The 18,921-nt window shown below is 40.1% G+C and overlaps 3 protein-coding genes across 9 annotated transcripts in view; 1 reads left to right on the top strand and 2 right to left on the bottom strand.

The window, feature by feature from the left end:
* The window catches only part of PARN (poly(A)-specific ribonuclease), a 40,073-nt gene extending 39,134 nt beyond the window's left edge, over positions 1–939 (bottom strand). For 2 of the 5 annotated variants that reach the window (XM_030958136.1, XM_030958133.1), the window contains exons 1-2: positions 845–861; positions 489–611 (exon numbers count right to left, since the gene is read on the bottom strand). Coding sequence is in view for 1 of the 5 variants with exons in the window: in XM_030958132.1 (XP_030813992.1) it covers positions 489–566; positions 845–863 (97 nt within the window). In the remaining 4 variants the exon portion in view is untranslated. Of the gene's footprint in view, positions 1–488; positions 612–844 lie in introns of all 5 variants that reach the window. The other 3 variants (XM_030958132.1, XM_030958135.1, XM_030958134.1) reach the window with 3 other exon arrangements.
* A 65-nt stretch (positions 940–1,004) lies between these two features.
* On the top strand, positions 1,005–10,672 carry BFAR (bifunctional apoptosis regulator). Of its 3 annotated transcripts, none has more exons than XM_030958362.1 (8): positions 1,005–1,433; positions 4,832–5,162; positions 5,978–6,176; positions 6,513–6,682; positions 7,301–7,445; positions 7,718–7,888; positions 8,336–8,538; positions 9,495–10,672. In XM_030958362.1, the coding sequence occupies exons 2-8, from the start codon at positions 4,897–4,899 to the stop codon at positions 9,685–9,687; spliced, it is 1,347 nt and encodes a 448-aa protein (XP_030814222.1). In that variant the 5' UTR covers positions 1,005–1,433; positions 4,832–4,896; the 3' UTR covers positions 9,688–10,672. The 3 variants fall into 3 exon arrangements, with proteins under 3 accessions (XP_030814222.1, XP_030814223.1, XP_030814221.1); XM_030958363.1 differs by lacking the exon at positions 1,005–1,433 and adding an exon at positions 3,396–3,696 and having other exon boundaries at positions 4,886–5,162; XM_030958361.1 differs by lacking the exon at positions 1,005–1,433 and adding an exon at positions 3,397–3,696.
* A 919-nt stretch (positions 10,673–11,591) lies between these two features.
* Positions 11,592–17,842, bottom strand: PLA2G10 (phospholipase A2 group X). Its single transcript, XM_030958460.1, has 4 exons — positions 17,795–17,842; positions 15,968–16,344; positions 14,336–14,442; positions 11,592–11,890 (listed from the first exon to the last, which is right to left on the bottom strand). The coding sequence occupies exons 1-4, from the start codon at positions 17,840–17,842 to the stop codon at positions 11,730–11,732; spliced, it is 693 nt and encodes a 230-aa protein (XP_030814320.1). The 3' UTR covers positions 11,592–11,729.
* Positions 17,843–18,921: the final 1,079 nt, after the last annotated feature.

The following is an 18,921-nucleotide window of genomic DNA, read 5'->3' on the forward strand; positions in this document are numbered from 1 at the left end:
CAACTGTACTTCCACAAACACCACATGTAACAAAACCTAGTCTCATCAGTGAACCGAACTCTGCATCCCAAAAGCGAAGTACCGACTAAAGCATCTCTCTGCTGCACGTACCCTCAGGGTTTCACAAGCACACACGTTCTAAGCGCTGCCTTTCCCTGTCCAAACACTTGCAGGATCTCCCTCCCATATCCCAATCCATTGCCTTCATGGCACACATAACACCTTCTGGTTTTTTCACCTTGAGCTGCAACAACTATCAGTTGTCATGTTGAAAGATTACTGTGGGAGCACAAGCATGACATGTATCTGACCAAAACCTTGCTATCGCACATGTAACAGGTGGTTTAATCACTTTGCGGTAGCTCAGCTTTAGCTTTTTCAAGCCAACCCTCAGACACATCACAGGAGCGAACTGAGGCACCGAGGTCAAACCACCTCCCCTCAGAGAGTGCCAACAGTTCACAATGACAAAACAGGGGCAACTGTACCTGAAAACTCTCCATCGATGGCCAGGAAGTCCGACTCTTCAATGGCTTCATACACTTTGTTTAGATTATCCTTAAAATCTGCGGGTAAAGGGTTAAAACACACTTGAGACTACAAACGACATCCTCCGGCATCCCGGCGCCCCTCAGGGCCTGCCCGCCGCCGCCTCAGCCTCGGGGCCGCGCCTCCCCGCCCAGGGCTGCGCCTCATGGGCGAGCGGGGCAATGGGGACCCCTTCGCCATGAAGGAGAGGCTGAGGCCGGAGCTGCCACCAGCCCAGGGCAGAGGCGCCGGGACACCGGAACAGCATAGCGCCAGCAGCACAGAGTTCGGGACGCAGGGCCAGGTTGTCACTCACTGCTCCTGATCACCTCCATGCCGCGCCCCCGCCCGCCGGAGCTCGGCCCGGCACCGCCCGGCACCGCCCGCCGCCGCCGCCGAGCGCTTCCGGGGCCGCCCCGCGCGCCGCACGTGAGCGCGCACGTGAGCCCGGGCCGCCGCCATTTCCTACCGGGGCGGAGCCCTGAGGGCCGCACCGTCCTGTCCGCACCGCCCGCGGGCTCGGCGCCGCCAGCTTCGAGCGGTGCTTTCTGTAGCTTCGCTTGTGCTCCGAGCGGGCCGCAGGACCGGCGTGGCTGCCGGGGGGAAGGAAGTCTTACACCAGCCGCGGTTCTGCGGCGAAATGTCATGGATGTGGGCCTCGCCCTCAAAGCCAGAAATACGAAACTAGCAGCAGCCAGGAAGAGGGCATGGGACTCTGCCTAGGAGACACCGGGAGGATGGTGGAGAACTGCTAGCGACGGTGCCTTAATGATGATAATTCCAGGGCAACCGGAGGCAGTGCCGTATTACAGAAGGAGCGTTCTCCTGTTTGATGGCTCGCTGTAGAGAGCAGCAGGATGGGCCCGCAGCGGCGCCGTGCCAGCAAGAGCTGCCCCGGAGAGCAGGTGCTGCACAGGGACGCAGGGCAGGAGCTGTGGGCATGGGCGGCAGAAGAGTTCAGAGTTTGTGCTGCAGGGCTGGAGTTCACATGGCTCATAAAGCATCTTTTCCAGAATTCCAGCAGAATGAAAGCAAATGAAAAATTCTCCACAAATTGTACAGGGTAATTTCTGCATACAGAAAAAGATAAATAATTATGCAGGATGTAGTGGAGAGAGCTTTTAAAGATTCTTGAATATTAAGCTTTGCCTTTTTAGTATAAGCAGTTTATTCAACAGACATTCCCAGTAAATCATCTAGTATGGTTAAATGGCTCCCAGTAAGATGTTAGTTAAAATGGCAGAGATGTTTTCATTTTGCAGTAAATTGGCTGAAGCCCAAAATTTTCATGTTACTCCTCACTTTTTTAAGATGCATTGTACACTTTCTAGTTAAAGTGTTCATGGCACTTTAAAGTGGTTGATGGCTGTTTTAGAAGCCTGACATTTTCCCAGAAGTAGCTGACAAATCTGGGAACTCTTTGCTTCCCTCACCCACAAAATAAACTGCAAGTCAAACAGTTAGGTACTGTAATTAAGTACTTCAATAGGAATTGAAGCACTATGTCTTACAGATTAGACATTTTTTTTACTTCAACAAGTGTGTATTGTTATGTAAGCAGAAGGAGCACCTAAAATGAGAGGGCAATACAAGCAGTTAATTCAAGATTCAATGGCTTTTTATATGTCAGAAGTTTTATAACTGGAACAGAAAGGCCATGTTTTCATGTCTGCTGCACAGACTATCAAACACTTGGATGCTCTTTTACTTTACTAAACACTGAATGTGAAACTAAGCGAAAAGACACAAAAAAGTGGTAAAAAACTCTACTGTAGAACACGTATTTTGGGCTGCATTTTCACCTTGCATACCAAGGTAGATCTAGATGCACTTCCTCAGATCTAGAAGGTTGAATTCTTTCATGCTAAAGATCTGTTGATTGGTTCTCTGGGAAAAAACTGGATGAGAGAGAAAACAATGAGAGACTATTTTCTTTCTTGGAATAGGCTGGAATAATTAACTGAAATGTCATTTGAACTGGACTTGTAGTTTGTATCAAACTGAAACAAAATCTTAAAAGAAAATGACCCTGTTTTGAACAGTGGGAAAAATACATAATCTCAGAGGTATACTTTAAAAATTCACAGAATCAATTAGGTTGGAAAAAAACTCTGGGATCATTGAGTCCCACCTGTGACAAACACCATCTTATCATTTAGACCATGGCACTCAGTGCTTTGTCCCGTCCTTAAACTCCTCCAGGCATGGTGATTCCACCACCTCCCTGTGCAGCCCATTCCAGTGTCTGATATCCTTTCCTAATGCCCAACCTAAACCTGCCCTGGTGCAGAGTAAAGCGAACTCCTGTCACTCGTTCCCTGGGAGAAGAGGCCCATCCCCACCTGGCTACAGCCTCCTGTCAGGGCGTTGTAGAGAGTGAATCAAAATTTTTTGGACTAGTCAAAAGAATTTCTGTAAGGGAACAGAGACTGATAGAAGTAATTGTGCATGTGTGGACTGACTCTTATGTGGTAAGAATAGTCTCTGTGCACGATGCGTTAGCACTGCAGTAAAACTAGCACCTGAAGTCTCATTTACTCCTAAGATTACACCTCGAATCTCCACTGTAAAATCAACCTTGAATAGTTTCTGCGAAGGAATGCTGCCTGGGTGCGTATTGTACCGTAAGCAAGCGTACCTCAGTTCTCACGAATACAGAAGTGTGTATTCCCAGAAATGGGAGTGTAGCAGTGCTCATGTCCGGTGATAACGCTTGAAGTAAAAGGCGAGCGGCGGCGGTGTTGGCTGGCGGCCGTGCTGAGGGAGGAGCGGCGCTGCCGCTGCCGTGCTCGCGGGGCGGAAGCGGCGGGGCGGGCCCGGCCCGGCCCCTGCTCGGCCCGGGCTGCCGCCGGGGCGCCGCGGGGCCCGAGCGTGTGCAGGCATCGGGCTGGGGCCGCCCCCGCCGGGAAACGCCGCGGGCCCGGCCCGGCCCCTCCTCTCCTCGGCCCGGGGCTGCAGCTGGAGCGCCGCGGGGCCCGAGCGTGTGCCGGGCATCGGGCTGGGGCCGCCCCCCCCGGTGCGACCGGGAAACGCCGCGGGCCCGGACCCGGACCCGCAGTGCTGCGCCTGAAGAAGCAGCGCGGAGTGCAGGAAACTGGAGCTGGGAAGAGACTGGAGAGGAGCTGGGAATCATTCTGCTGCTGCCTCTTACTTGGCGCAAACTGAGCGGTGAAATATTTTTCTGTATTTTCCACAGAAAACCTCTTGCCTCTGTCTTTCAGGAAAACTAGAATGTTTTTAGGTGCAAAATCTTGTCTTTATTTCTCTTACAAGTGCTGTTTCAGGTTTTAGGAAGCCAACAGCCTGTGCTTTGCCATGGAAATACAGGTTTGGAAGTCTAAGGATTCTAATTTCACTGTCGGTTTCTGTTTTTGAACTTGGGCTTTTTTCGTAATTTCTGTTCTTTACCTGCTTGCGTGTTTACCTCTTCGTGCTTGATCTGGGTGGCAAGTTGGTAATTCAGTGTAAGCAGGAGCCACAAGGTGGAGAGTGTAATCGTGTTTTGGTTTGGTAGTGTCTGAGAAGAAAATTGTCTAGTTCTTGGTATCTTCTAACATATCATGAGTGATGAGTGAATGATCTGGATCAGTGTTTTTCTTAAGAAATATACTGCTGACTAAGAGAATGGAGTAGAAACATCAAGCAAATATATTTTTTGTAAACTTGGAACCGTCTTAAACTCTTATCTGTGCATTTTCTGTAATGTTAACAAAGTAACTACAAGTAAAGTTAATGTGGAGTTTAGACCTTGGCTGACAAGGTGTGTACATCAATCCCTTATGATTCTGAAGCATATGACTTGGTGGATCAAACTTTTTTTTTTTTAACATTGCCCAGCAATGTCTAGCATTGACCTCTGTTGGTAATGTTTTATTCCATATGCTCTGAAAGAAGAGGGATGAAGTGAATTAGCTCATTACATTATACTGGTATTTTATTTTTGTATCCACTGATTATACTTTTAAATTATGTTTTCTTTGACTGGTTTCTTGTACTTTGATTAAAGCTACTGTCAAAAGTCGTAGTGAATCATAGTGAATTATTTGTTTCACTTTCATGTATTTTATAAAATGGGAGAAGAAAGCATAGGGAGATTGAGCCCAGCTATTTACATCTAGAATCTGCTTTTGATTGTAGTTGGCAATGAATATATTGTTGAAAAGGTAGATCATGTTTCATTTTGGGGAGGGCTGAGTTACTTAAAAAGTTTAAAACCATCCGAGTGTCAAAAGTATCGCAATGATAAATCACATTGCTTACAATTCTAAACTTCTATAATAGCTGTTTTCATGTTGCTTTGCAGAAGTAGTGCCTTACCTGGTTTGAAGATCTAAGAGAGCTTTCTGTTTGTGTAAAGCATAAAGGAAAATGGAAGAAGGTGAGACTTTACGAGGGGAAACAGAGAGGGCAGAAGTTGAACCGTGTGCTGCTCCTGGCCTGGGCCGGCAGATATCAGTCAGTGAGTTCCTGTGCCACTGCTGCTACGACATTCTGATCAATCCCACCACCCTGAACTGTGGGCACAGCTTCTGCAGGCATTGCTTGGCCTTGTGGTGGGTGTCCTCCAAGAAGAATGAATGCCCGGAATGCAGAGAAAAATGGGAAGGATTCCCCAAAGTCAACATCCTCCTCAGGTAGGTGAATTATTTTGTGAATGTCTTTTTTACATAAATGAAATCACAGAAATTAGCCGTCTGGTTTCTTGAGTTTGCTGCAGATATAGATAATTGGTAATCTGAACTGTCACAAAGAAATTTAAATCCTAAAGACTTTGATTGTGCACTTGTAATGAACTGTTCAAGCACACAGAATTAAGGGGCAGGGTTGGTTGGTTTTGTTTCCAGGTTTGTTTCGGGGAGGGGTTTCCCCCTCCCTTCTACATTTTTTGGGAGATGGAGAGGCAGGATCCTCAGTCTTCTAATATAGCTGGTTGTTTTCTAATAATTCTGAGTTAGATTGATCTTGCATAGTTGTGTAGCAATTTCTGTAATAGGAATTATTTATTGAAAGAAGTGTGATAATATTGCAGAAAAAAGTTAAAAACATCTACTTGCTGTCTTGAATTACTCCCAAGTGGTTTTGTTAATAATACTTTATCTGGGGTTAATAATGTTTAAATAGATAGATGGTAGGATTGATGGTAGGCTTTTATGTTGTCTTTTAATAATAGAGGCTTGCCAGTGGCACGCTGAATTCTAATTTTATATAAGAAATAACTTGGGACTTATGTGATATTTTAGCTTTAGAAGCTAAGGAAAATTGTTTTTTGGCAGTGATTGATAAAATTTTAAGTTTACTAAGCTTTAATAACTATTTTTTCTTGCTTTTAAGTCTTTTCTTTTTTTAAGTCTTTAGTAAAGGCTGGAAAACAAAAATCCAATAATTACTCCCTTTTCTGAATATTAAGCCTCAATGGTTACAGTATAATGACAAATATTTTTCCTATTAGGGATGTTATTGAAAAGCTATTTTCTGATGCCATTGAACAAAGAAAAGAAGATATTCAACAGAACAGTGATGTAGCACGCAGCTTAGCAACTTTCCAAAAGCATGGGAACGACCAGATGCCTACAGTTCCAAACACAGGAAGAATTAATCCTCGAGGAGGGTTTTTCTCAGGTGTTCTGACAGCTTTAACTTGTGTAGCAGTAAGTTTCATCTATTTGGTTTTCCCTATTTGCTTCCTTAAGCATGCAATCAAATGTTCTTAAATTATATGCATAGTAAAAACATTGTCAGCACAGAAGAGACTCCAGCTGGGCAGAGTAAGTAAAGTGGCCTTCAGAGCTGTCTGTCAGGAACTGCAACTGCAGTGAACAGCAAATGGCAGTTAGTGGGTAAAACTTCAAAATACTTTCTTAAAACCTGAATGTTCTAGTCTCCATGAAATGGAAGACTCTACGTGTGGAGCCTCTTATTGTGTGTTTATTTATATCATTCATGTATTTGCTTTGCAAGTAAAGGATCTTTATTTATCTTTGTAGGTAGTTCTACTTGGCTATCACTGGAGTAGCAGAGAATTTGAAGATGATCTTCTTGTCCACAAGCCTGTTGCTAAGTGGACTGCTGAGGAAGTGATACTGTGGCTGGAGCAGCTGGGCCCATGGGCTTCACATTACAAAGAAGGATTTTTACTGGAGAAAGTAAATGGAAGGTGAGAGGCCTTGTGGTCAAGGACAACTGTTATGTGATTGGACTGTGACAGATTCATTAGGGGTGGCTTATTGTGAAATGACCATACTATGTGACATAGATTGTGGGAACATTCTGTTGATGTATCAGAATAAATTTCAGAAGAAATTTTAACAGTTGCTGTTAAAAACTTTTAGTAGTAGATACTTAGGCAGCTACCTGAAAATTTTCTAAGAATTTTTTAAAATGCTCATAATGCAGACTGAAGTGATACCAAGAGTAAAATTCTACTGATGTATTATCCACCCCTTGCACCTTTCCTTTCTTGTGGATATGTGCATGTGCTATATGCATATGTGTTCCACCCAAGAGCCATGCTGAAAGCAGGCAAGAGGAAACTGGAAAAGAAGGAAATTTAAAACCCAGGCTCTGAGATGCAGTTGGCATAGAATACTTGATAGGCAATGTAATGATGATCTTTTAAAGTCCCAAAATTTGCCAACCCAAAGTATTCTCTGATTCTTTAACCCAAAAGGTGCTACCTTGTATCTTATTGTTTCAGTATGCAGCTGTGTGTTTGTTAGTCATCTTTTTTGGTGAATAGGCACTGTTTACCTTCTTAATTCTTCTGCTTTTGTAGACTCCTCCTAACATTGACTGAAGAGGATTTCACCAAAGAGCCTTACAGTATAGAGAACAGTAACCACAGGAGAGCTATTATAGCAGAACTGGAATGTGTGAAAACTTTAGGTGTTAAACCACCACAGAACCTTTGGGAATATAAGGTAAATTTTAAATAAAGTGTGTCATGTATATTAATTATTTTTAAAGTAATACCTTTAAAAGAAGATTCTCTTAAAACCAAGAAGATTCTCTTAAAACCAGGAGGAGTGTTAAAGTAGTGGAATTACCTGTGTAAAAACTGCTCAGTTTAGTGACCTGTTGTATTTGAAATAAAAGCCCTTTGAAAACTGATTGTCAGAAAATCTAAGAAGTGGCATGTCCCTTTCATATTATTTTTTTACTGATTGAAACTTAATAATTTGATGTCTTTTAGGCTGTAAACCCAGGAAAATCACTGTTTCTTCTATATGCACTGAAGAGTTCTCCAAGACTCAGTATGTTATACCTATATCTGTTTGATTACACAGAAGCTTTCCTACCTTTCATCCACACAATTTGTCCTATGCAAGAAGACAAGTATGAAGATACTGTCACAAAACTACTTGTAAGTATTCAATACATTAAATATGCTACTTGCTTTAGTTATAAGCATTTTAAGACGAGCAGCATAAAAACGCATTATGTAATTATTCATCATTTCATCTCTACACTATGACTTTAAAAACAACAGATCTACAGAGTAAGTGGTTCTTTGATTTTATTGTATGCAATCACCAGTGTTGCAACCATTACCTTTAATAGGATTGATTTTAGGCTTTTAAGACTTTAAATGTGTGAAACTGATTCTTCTGAACTTCACATGACTACAGATAGTGGTGTTCTAATCTAATGGAAATTGTTGCATTACAGTATTACCTACTAGCAAGTATAATGAATTACTGCTTTCAGTGTATAAAATCCCCAGCTTTTCAACAAAAGACTAGTGGAAATAAGCCAGTATTAAGTAAGCTTAACAGAAAATTGATTAACAGTCTTTTTATCCTAATTACAGGACCTTAAAGATCCTTCTTGGAGGCAATGGAGAGAATTCACTGTAAAGTATTTATTTTTGCCATACCAGCTGATAGCTGAATTTGCTTGGGATTGGCTAGATGTGCATTACTGGACCTCAAGATTTATAATTGTAAATGCCATGTTGCTCTCTGTTCTGGAATTATTCTCCTTTTGGAGGCTGTGGTCAAGAAGAGAATTGAAGTAAGTCTTACAGAGCTTGTGGAAAAGGGTGGGAAGTACACAGCCTTAGAAAGTAACAGCTTTACAATTTCACAGTTGCTCACTGGAATGAGTGTCTAACCCAAACTCTGAGGTTAATAACATCTGAATCTGCATTCCCACATATGCTACTGCTTGCTCTTGAATACCTTTATTTCTGTGCATGCTTCCAAGGGTTTCTTAGAGATGGTTTTACTCATCAGATGTAGCAAATATGGAAACAGCAACAAGCATGTTCTTAAACAGTGGGATATATTAAACCTTACCTTGAGAACTGCCTCTTATGGTATTAACTGTCAGCTGAGAACCAAATGCATTAGAATTTAGTCATGAGACAGTGTAGTTATTATGGGACGAGTCCTCAGAATCATAAATAAATTCAGTTATGCTGATACTAGTTCTGATAATTTATCAGAATTTCTGTTTTCTGTTCCTACCTCAGTCTTAATTCAAACATATTAACATTCATAGTTGGTGTGACATTTGGAAATGGTATGGGAGAAATTCTTGTTTTGGTGTGCACTGGGTTTTCCCTTTGCCAGCCAGTAGAGGGCAGAGCGTGCCCAGAACAGGAGCAGGGGGACATCCTGAGGCTGAGCTGTGGTGTGGCGCTGGAACCTGCTGGGCTGAGCTGTGGTGTGGCGCTGGAACCTGCTGGGCTGAGCTGTGGTGTGGCGCTGGAACCTGCTGGGCTGAGCTGTGGTGGGAACTGGTACCTGCTGGGCTTTGGGGTCTAAGTGCACTGACAGTGCTTCCTCTTCAGATGTGCTGCTACTGGGTTCTAGGGAAGTTTTTCCTGGAGTGCAAAAGGGTGTTTTTTACAGGTACCCGAGGAAGGGCTAAGTAATGCAAAGCTGTAGCACCTGTTAGGTTTTCTTACAGCTGGGTGAAAACAAACCAGAAAGTTCCTCTAAGCCTTTCCCTTTCCTTTTTCACAGGACTATTCCTCACAGAATGTGGAGACATTTCTGGAAAGTCTCAACCCAGGGACTTTTTGTTGCCATTTTTTGGCCTTTTATTCCTCAGTTTGTCTGCAATTGTTTGTTTTACTGGGCCTTGTATTTTAACCCAGTTATAAACATTGATCTTGTGGTTACAGAAATAAGGCGTCTGGAGACACAAGTGCAGTGATTGGCATTGGAACTCTTGAGCTGTTTAGCTTCTAAAAATGGACATTTTGAATAAACTTTGTTTTTCTTCTTTATGTATGTGGCAGTGAAAATCGTGGATTATGTTATTTTAAACATATGAAAAAGCTTTAAGATAAGTTACTCTTAAACCAGCCAATTCCAAATTGGAGGATGAAGGAAAAATGAAATTTCTGTTGGAAAAAAAAAGCACATTCCTGTATAGCCATGTAAAACTCATACAGTCATCTCACCCTATTTGTATCAGATAAATTTCTTTATTTTGTCCTGAGCATTCTGAGTATTTTCAAGCCTGCCTTAAAGTCAGTGTCTTCTGTGCTGCTACAGTGATTTCTTTGTTTCTCTTTTTAAACTTAGCATTTCATACCAGCACTGTGTTCCTCAACTTCAGTTTGCCAAAGGAATGCCCTTCCTGGATAGGCTTGATGTTGAAAGAACTTCATTTATCTCAGTCTCCTTTACATGTAGCATTGTGATTCCCCTATACAGTCTCACAGTAGAGTTTGTTCCAAAATTCCTGCACTTGAAGGCAAAGGCTATTTGAATTTTCTTGTGTCTTGGAAATTGTGATAATTACCATGGAAATTTTTTATTCAGCTCAGTTAGACTTCATCAATAACTCCTTTCATTCTCTCTTCTTGAATTCTGTTGCTAATTCTTAAACATCTCTTAAAAAGGACTATTTTGGAAAAGTGACCTGACACTGTAATTACTTATGGCAATATAACGTGTGTATCTATGTCTGTGAGCAAATATTGACTGGAAAGTTATTTGTGTAAGCAGGATTGACATTTGTTAATGTATGTTCCTTTGACTGAATCAAAAGGTAAGATTTTTTTTCAAGAACTTTGTCCCCTTGTAGTCTGCATTGGTTTGTTTTTTTTTTTTGTTTGTTTCATTTGTGTCAGTAATGTGAATTAAATTTGCCTATGAATATTTTTCATTATTAAAGATCTCTCTTGAAATCTTCACTATTCCTATAGGTTTGATTTTTGTTTGGGTTTTGATTTTATTTATTTCTTTTAATATTGAAGTACATGTCATTAGCTTTGACTTGTGCAAACCTGTTCTTTAGCCCTGCATCTTCGAGTAAGTTGAGGTGGGTGAAAGTAGACATAAAACATTCCTGGATCTATAACTCTTCAAATCAGCAGGTACAAACCAGTGTATTATTCATCAGTTCAGGGTACTGATTTCTCTTCCCAAAGGGTTAAAAATGTCTGTGAAGTGACCGTAGCTAAAACCAGCTTTACATCCTGATGAGGTGTATATACTTCTGAGCTTCATAAACTCTTGCTGTGCAGGATCAAACACTTGTGAGAAAGCCAGTTGGTCCCAACAACTTCTGCATTTTTTCATGTTTCTGTTTTGGTGATGGTTTGCATTTGCATTTTTAAATCTGGCTCTAAAGTTCTAAGGGTAGAATTCCCCCCTGTGCTTGCAGGAAATTCAGGTTGTACACAGAGTAAGGAGTTTGAGCCTTATCAAATAATCAGCTGTTTAGAAAACTCAATTTAAAAAGTAAATGCTAGAAAAAAATGATTCTTCAATGCAGGTAGCATTACTCCAAGTGAATGAAATTCAACACTTCAATTAGGCTTTGTAGTAAGTGTTTAATGTGGATGAGAGGGCTCTTTGTGCTGACACTGTCACTTCATGAGCTTTTTCCAGTCAGTTCAAAGTTAACAAATGCTAAGATTTGTTAGTGGAGAAGTTTGATTTGTATCTTATAGCCAGTGGAGGGGGGATAAAAAGTTCATAGTGAATGATATTATCAATCTGAAAAATCTGTGAATCTGAATGAAACAAAAATTAATATTGTCAGTTACTCCTTAAGCTGATAAACTCAGATTTCTATTTAATCGATAATTAGTGCATGGGAGAAAATAAATAACAGGAAAAATGTTTACTTTGCCCATTTTGAGGTGGAGAGGCTGAGATGGAATGAAAGAGTATCAAGAAAGGGGAAAATCATTTCTTGTCATTACTGTGGCCAAAAAAAAGTCATTTTAGATTTAAATATATTCAGTAGTCATGTATCTGATACCTACACAAAGGCTGAATCTCACCACACAAAAAGTCTGGCCACAAAAGGTATTTTCTGTGGTAGGGAGCTTTAGAGAAACATTTGGCAGCTTCACGGTCACATTCACATGCCATTTTTTGACATTTATCTTCTAGTGAGTCTGAAAGAAAACACAGTGAGTTTGATATTAGTCTGAAGAAATTAAAAATCCCCAATGGAATACCAAGAATTGCTCCCTCATGTTCCATATTTGCAGCACAAATGCCTTACATTTCAAGTGCAATAGGAGCTGTACTGAGTTTTGGTAAGACTGGAAGCTTTGCATCAGTCAGTAATCACTGATCTTGGCAGGTGAAAATACAACAGCCAGATAAAGTCTTAAATACTCTTCTAATTTTTTTAATAAAGGGACTCTGATAACTGATCTCTCTTTAGAAAGTGGTATGGGGTCCTCCCTGCCTTTCCTCTTGCTCTAGTGAAACTTGATTTTGGGAAGATATTCCATTCACATACCCTTTATAATCTACTCTAGGATATAGCATTAAAACTAATACATGGGATGTATACATGGCATGCAAAGGTGTTCCATGTCCAGCCTAAACTGCCCACCTTTTTTTATTAAGGGGTTCAGTAAGAAGTTAGGAAAACTGTGTTTGTGTGATTAATCCATGTCTTGTCATGTTTGTTTTATAACTGTAGTGTTGTAACTTAACAGATTTCTTGGCATGAGTGTTTCTTCTTGGCATGAACATTTTCTTCTACAGCAATGTATTTTGGATTCAGTGTGCCAACCCAGAAGTGTGTGGTTTTTTTCTCTCTGTAACTGTCTGTAAACTGAAGAATCCTTGATTACATTTTGTCTGAGTGTTTACCATTTTAAAAGCTTAGCCAAATCACTGCTTGAGATTTGTCCAGGAGCAGAACAAGTGTTCAGTTTTGTGAATGAACTCAAATTCTGCCATGAAAGGGAAGTATTCTTAATGTAAACGTGTTTATGCTGCAGCTAGCTACTCAATAGCACAGGTAGCATGAACAACATGATAGGACAAAAAATGAAAACATGTTAACTGAGAACTATTGCTTCTTCTGTTCTTCTCCTGGTATTGCTCCAGATTTTATCTTCCCCATGCTATGCCAGGGACTGGTTTCCTCACACCATGCCTGATATCTTGGCCAGTATTTTGAATATTGTCAGGAGCAAAATCTTTACAGCCAAATCAGGGTGGACTGTAATGTGATTAATTAGTGTGAGAGAAGATGTTTTGTCCATCTGGAGTAGGGGAAGATATGAGCAAGTAGAGATTCTGAATGAGGTAGACATTTGGGCAAAGTAAAGACTGAATATGAAGGAGGAAAGGAAGTCATGTCCAAACTTTCATTTGTTTTCAGGTCAGGCAAATTCTAAACTGAGTATGAAATGAGAGGGTTTTGTGTTCTCTGTAAATGGCCAACTGTTGCCTTTAAACCATGGTAGTCAGAAACTCAAACTTGTTTTAAACTAATTTATGTAAGGGTTTTTACATTTCTGTAGTGCAAATAATAACCAATTTTTTAAAGCTCATTTGCATTCTAGGTAGAAGCATAAAATTATATCCAAAGTAACTGACTGAGCATCTGATTTTAAAAACAAAACAAGCAAACAAAATCCCAAACAGCACACAAACAAAAAACCAATATAAAAATGTGACAGAAACAAGAAAAAAACCCCTGTAAATATTGGGGGCTTGTGAGAAGCTACAGTTTCAATGAGTCTTTGAGTATATTGAAAAGCATTCGCTAAAACTTTGGGAGTTGTGAAAAAATAATGCAAAAGAAAAGCTGCTTTTTCCTGTTAAGCATTTTTTGGGGTTTTTCTTTCTTTGTGATTTCTTTGTGCTTCCCTTACATGGCAAGTTTATTTTGGAACAATCCAACAAAATTTATCAGGATGTGGTCAGCAATCTGTTGCAATTTGTACACTTGTCTCATGTAAATATTTTCAAATTAATATTTGTTAATTTAACTTCCAGAAATAAACATACTCATCAAATATTTTATTACCTCATTGTTTGAAACTGTAACCTGTAATTATGAATTCATTCATAAATTGCAGCCATCAGTGCAACTGATCAGGGATAAATATGCCAAAACCACATCCATTATAAACTTACAAATAGTGGGGAATATTTTCTGCTAAAGTAGGGAAAACATCCTTTTTAAACTGTTACAATTTTCCTATCTCTGTTTATAGTTGCTCTCCAGCTGGAGACTTGCAGGGAGTAGCATAACATGGGTTCCTCAGCAAATGTAAATGCTGAGTAAAAGGATGGTTGTGCTTGTGTTTCCTGGAAAGGTAATAGATGCTTCTAGCTCACAGTTTTGTTTCCTTATGTCAGTCAGAGGGAGGATTAAGAAAAAGAAGCTGCATTCAGTTGATTGGTTTAGGTGTGCTTTCTGGAGGCACAGTATATCCTGGCAAAAAAAGTTACAAAAGGAAGGATGGTAAACTAACAGTTCTACAGTTAATTAAGAAAATACCTTTCTAAAGAGATAATTAGTAGAATTAAGAAAAAAAACAAACCAAACAAATAATCCAACACCAAAAAACTCCCGATTGCTCACTCACCACACACAGCAGAATTGTCCTTGCATTCCCAGTGGTAACTTTCAGTCTTTGGCTGACACCCTGCTTGTTCTGCCCTCCCATAGCAGCAGTCGTGGTGAAAGCAGCACCTGAGAGGAACAGAGATAGTGATTTATGGTCACACAGTCTGGTGAGGTTTATCAGTGGGTTACTACAGCTGTGGAATAATAAAACACTCAACATAGTAAGTGTACAAGCATTACCTGCTCAGGAACCAAACCAGGGTAATGGTTTAATAGATCACCTGGAAAAAATTACTACTTTTTCATGTAAAAAATGATGAGAAAAATGTCTGATGTACATTGAGCTAGTTGAATCTTCAGACCATTCTCAGTTATATGTGAGTATGCTTTTCTCCTAGCCCCTTCCACAAAATGAACTGTTATCTCATTATTATCAGAAAATTTGGAAAGTTGCTCATAATTATTGTTTCAAAATTGTTCTTGTCATAATTGGCATAAAGAATTTTTAGGCTTTCTATTGACATTGTGAAACTGAACAGTACAGATAAGAATTAATGGCATTTAATGCTTAAAAAAGGCATTAAAGTATGCTGGTGTAGTGTCTCTGCTGTGGAATCATTGCAAGCCCAGAAAAGCAAGGAGAGGAGGTAACAAGAACCTGAAATGATGCAGCTTGTAAGTTTTTGCTGCAAACTAATGACATCCTTTCTTTTTGACTTGCTGGAAGAACTGGGTGTATCCACAAAATATTCATTCATTCATTCATTCATTCATTCATTCATTCATTCATTCATTCATTCATTCATTCATTCATTCATTTTCCTCCCAGCAGACTAAAACCATCAGATTGCAATAGGTAGATGGTGTTTAGGTTGCCTGAGGAACTTGTGTCTGCAAAAGGAAAAGTTAATGCTGTGAGCTCTCACTTTGCAATTACTGTTTTTCCTGTGCTTATTAAGTAATTACCTGGTCATTCCCCACAAATCATTGTGTAAAGATCCTGTGGTACATAACAGTTGAACAACACAGCTCAGTAACTCCCTTTCATGCATAGAAACTTTAAAAAAGTCCCAAAGCACACAACAACAAAACCAGAACAAAACCCAAAATCATCTTCTTGTCAGCTAATGTTCAATTATAAGTTACATTGATGATAGTCACTATGCTGTGATTTAGTGCTAAATTGAAAGATTTGGGTTTTAGAATTATTTTTCAGCAGGTTGAATTTTGCATAATTCTTATGTATTATTTTGAATACTAATAATGGAATGGAACTGTCTAATCTAATGGAAGATAGTAAAATCAAAATATTTTTTTATTGCCTTTTTTTTAATTTTTACTTTAGATAGCTTCAATGTTTGAACTTTAAAGCTTCTCCAACAATACTTCAGTTATTTAACTCTTTGCTGAAACACAACAGCAAAGAAACTCAGTTGTACTGTGAATCCTGTACTAATGCAATGAGAATTTGCATTAAAGGCAAGATTGTGTAGATCTACAGCAACACAATTTGAGTGCCTCAGAATTTCTTAGCGATCTGACCTGTGTTTAAATTCAGTTCCCTCTTTCAAATAGGCCTCATTTATATTTTAGTCCTTTCATTTGTCATCTGCATTCAGCACTGAATCATTCAGACAAACAGTTATCTCACCAGTCCACTCTGTCCATGGGCCATCCCTTTCCCCCCAGGCCGCAGTAGCAGCCGTAGCGCAGGTAGGCGAAGGGCGAGCGCCCCGTGCTGCACCTGATGGCTCCGGCCAGCTCCAGAATTCCCCTTCGACTTCTCACACGGCCTTCCCCAACGGTGCCTTTAGAAACTGCAAGAAAAACTGTTATTGAATCCAACATGCAAATATGATATAGTTCGGATTGTTTGGGTTTTTTAAAGATCTGATAATAAATGATAGTACTTGAAAATAATCCAGTTTGATTTTTGACACTTTGGGGCCACGCTGCATGACCCAGTCCCTTTGTCCCCAGTCCATAGTGAGCAGAATACTGGACCCTGAGAACAGCTGCAGTGCTTTCCTGCCATGGAGGCAGTGTACAATGGCAGACCAGTCATTTCCAGTCTTCCAGCTGCTGAGGGCCAGCATGTGTTCTGTGGCCCAGGCCCACCCAGTTGCTAAGATTAGCTGCCCCAGGGTTGCAGTGTTTTCTCTTTACCATAACGTGCAATTTTGCCCATATTATTTTGTAGAATGTAGTGCTTTACATTGGAAGGAAAAGGTCCTTTATGATAGGGTTTTGGTTTTCCTCATTTTTAGACAAAGCAGCCAAATAACAGGTGGGGATGGTGTGGTGGATGTAGGGCAGGGAAATGGATGGGTGCTTGGAGTTTTTTCCAGGGCAATGAGAAAGGTGGGGTTTGGTTATTTTCCTGTTTGCTTTTGTTTGGGGTTGTTGTTGTTGAAGTGATTCTCACTGTTATTTCTCTGGAACAAAATTTACTTTAGGAACTCTATTTTAACCATCCCATATCAGTACTAAAGCAAGAGATCCCAAGCAGCAGAAAACTGTTGAGACTCCGGGTGACAATATTTAGGGGTGCATGTCATGCTGAGAGATTGAACTAACACACTGAAGACCCCAATGGTAATGGGCAGCCTCTCCTTGCAGTGCAGGCTCCAAGCTATTTACAGCAAATTTTAAGAAACTGAATGGCTACAAAACAAATTCATTTTAGAAGGCTTCTGATTAGAGTTTCTTATTAATAAAACGAATTATATATTTTAGTATGAGGAGAACCTAAACTCCAGTACTGGTTACAGATTCCAAAAGGCATTAAGATTTAATAACTGATAATACCTGTGATGGAGACAGCAGAAAAAAAGACTTCATTGTTGAAGGCTTTGATGGTTACTTTCCTACAAAATAACTATGTGATTATGCAGTTTTTATATAATCTGCATAAGCACATAATCTATTATAATAGCATAATAGAGTAACCTTTTGTAATAGATTATATCATAATAGATTATATGATTAACTGTAATCAGTTAATGGAAAATCTGACAGAAAAAATACCGGTCCCAGCACAGTTGAGTAACTTGAAATGTGTGGGATGCTGGTGACCTCCGGCACCTGTAATTTCATGAAACAGTGGAATTTAAACACCTCATGAAATAACCTCAGTAAGAAATTCAGTTGGTTTGTGTATGAGAATGGTAAAAAAAGCACTTTACGAAGAATCTGAGGCAGCATCACTTTCCTGACTGGTGACCACTCCCAGATCTTGTCTCTCCTGCTTTCTGGGCATGTGATGTAGGGGCAGAAGTGTTGAAACAAGGGTGTTTAAACTTGCACATGCGGCTTTGGCCATTGATTAGAAGCAATCATATCCTGAGGAATTAAGAAAAGCTTCCTTGCTATGTAGTCAATTGCAGTTTCATTTCAAAACTTCTGCGTTGGCACTGAACTTCCTTGCTAAGACAGTGCCCAGGATCTGTTGTGCATGGCTCCTGTTCCTGAACATTACCTGTGCGTTTAGTGTGAAAATTTGGTTCTGGGTAGCAGAAGCATCCATTTGGTTATAAAGAGATTTGTTTTATGATAGCATTGAGAGTGTTATCTTCATTGTCAGTACAAGTTCAGTAAATTCTGAGCTGAAAAACCCCACAATAAGGCTGCAGCATTACAAGTGAGAACTGGTTGTGCTCTTCAATGTCAGTAATGGTTACTCTTGTAGACAGCCAGTAATGTCTGGAGGAACCATGGTTAATGGAGCTGTGTTTGCTCTGCATGACCTTGGGGATTCTGAAAAAAGTGAAGAATTTTTGTGTCTCAGTTCCTGGGGGAACTGAGTAACTGGGGAAGGATGGGAAGGATGGTGTAGGAGAGATACAAGTCATTAAGAGGAAAATAAGAATTTCCAAATCATATTCCTGGTTTCATCAGAGAATTGTTTGCTAACTTAGGACAATTCCCAGTCCCTTCATTTAAATCCATGACAAGTAGAAGTGATGAACTCTCTGATGAACTCTCTGACCTGAGGAGCTCAAGTATAATATGTCATGTGTCTTAAAGGAAAGGACATAGACTTTTTGTCCCTGTAATATATTTGTGTTACAGCATCTGGACATCCAGTTGTAAACCAGCATGGCATAGATACTCTGAATATGATACTCTGTTGCAACAGCTTTATGAGCTGAGTTAATAAAAGCAATGAAATACCATCTGAGAATGCACAGAGCTACAGAAACAATCAGACTATCAATATGATGATGATGATGATGAAGATAGTATATATGCTGTTTTATGGGTTTAAAAATAATTTTTAAGCCATTCTTTCAAAGACTGAGGATACAGAAACATTTTTTATGGTAAATATGTGTAAAATTTCCTTTAGGGATGTCTCTATGCAGTCATAGTGCTCCAGTAGTTCAGAACTTGAAACTTGGGAATAAGCAGACTTTCTGATGCATTTCCAAAATCTTGCAAAAAATAACTGTATGCCTTATAGAAACCTTCGTTTTTGCTTATCTTTTTACCTCTTGTTTCATAAGCCATCAGGAATGGCCTTTTCCACCTCATTTTATTGCCCAGGCAACTCACATGCTATCTCCACAAACTCTGGTCACATGTAAATTTTCTGAAAGGTTAAAT

The sequence above is a fragment of the Camarhynchus parvulus genome, chromosome 14 (assembly GCF_901933205.1).
Source record: "Camarhynchus parvulus chromosome 14, STF_HiC, whole genome shotgun sequence".
Classification (NCBI taxonomy): Eukaryota; Metazoa; Chordata; class Aves; order Passeriformes; family Thraupidae; genus Camarhynchus; species Camarhynchus parvulus.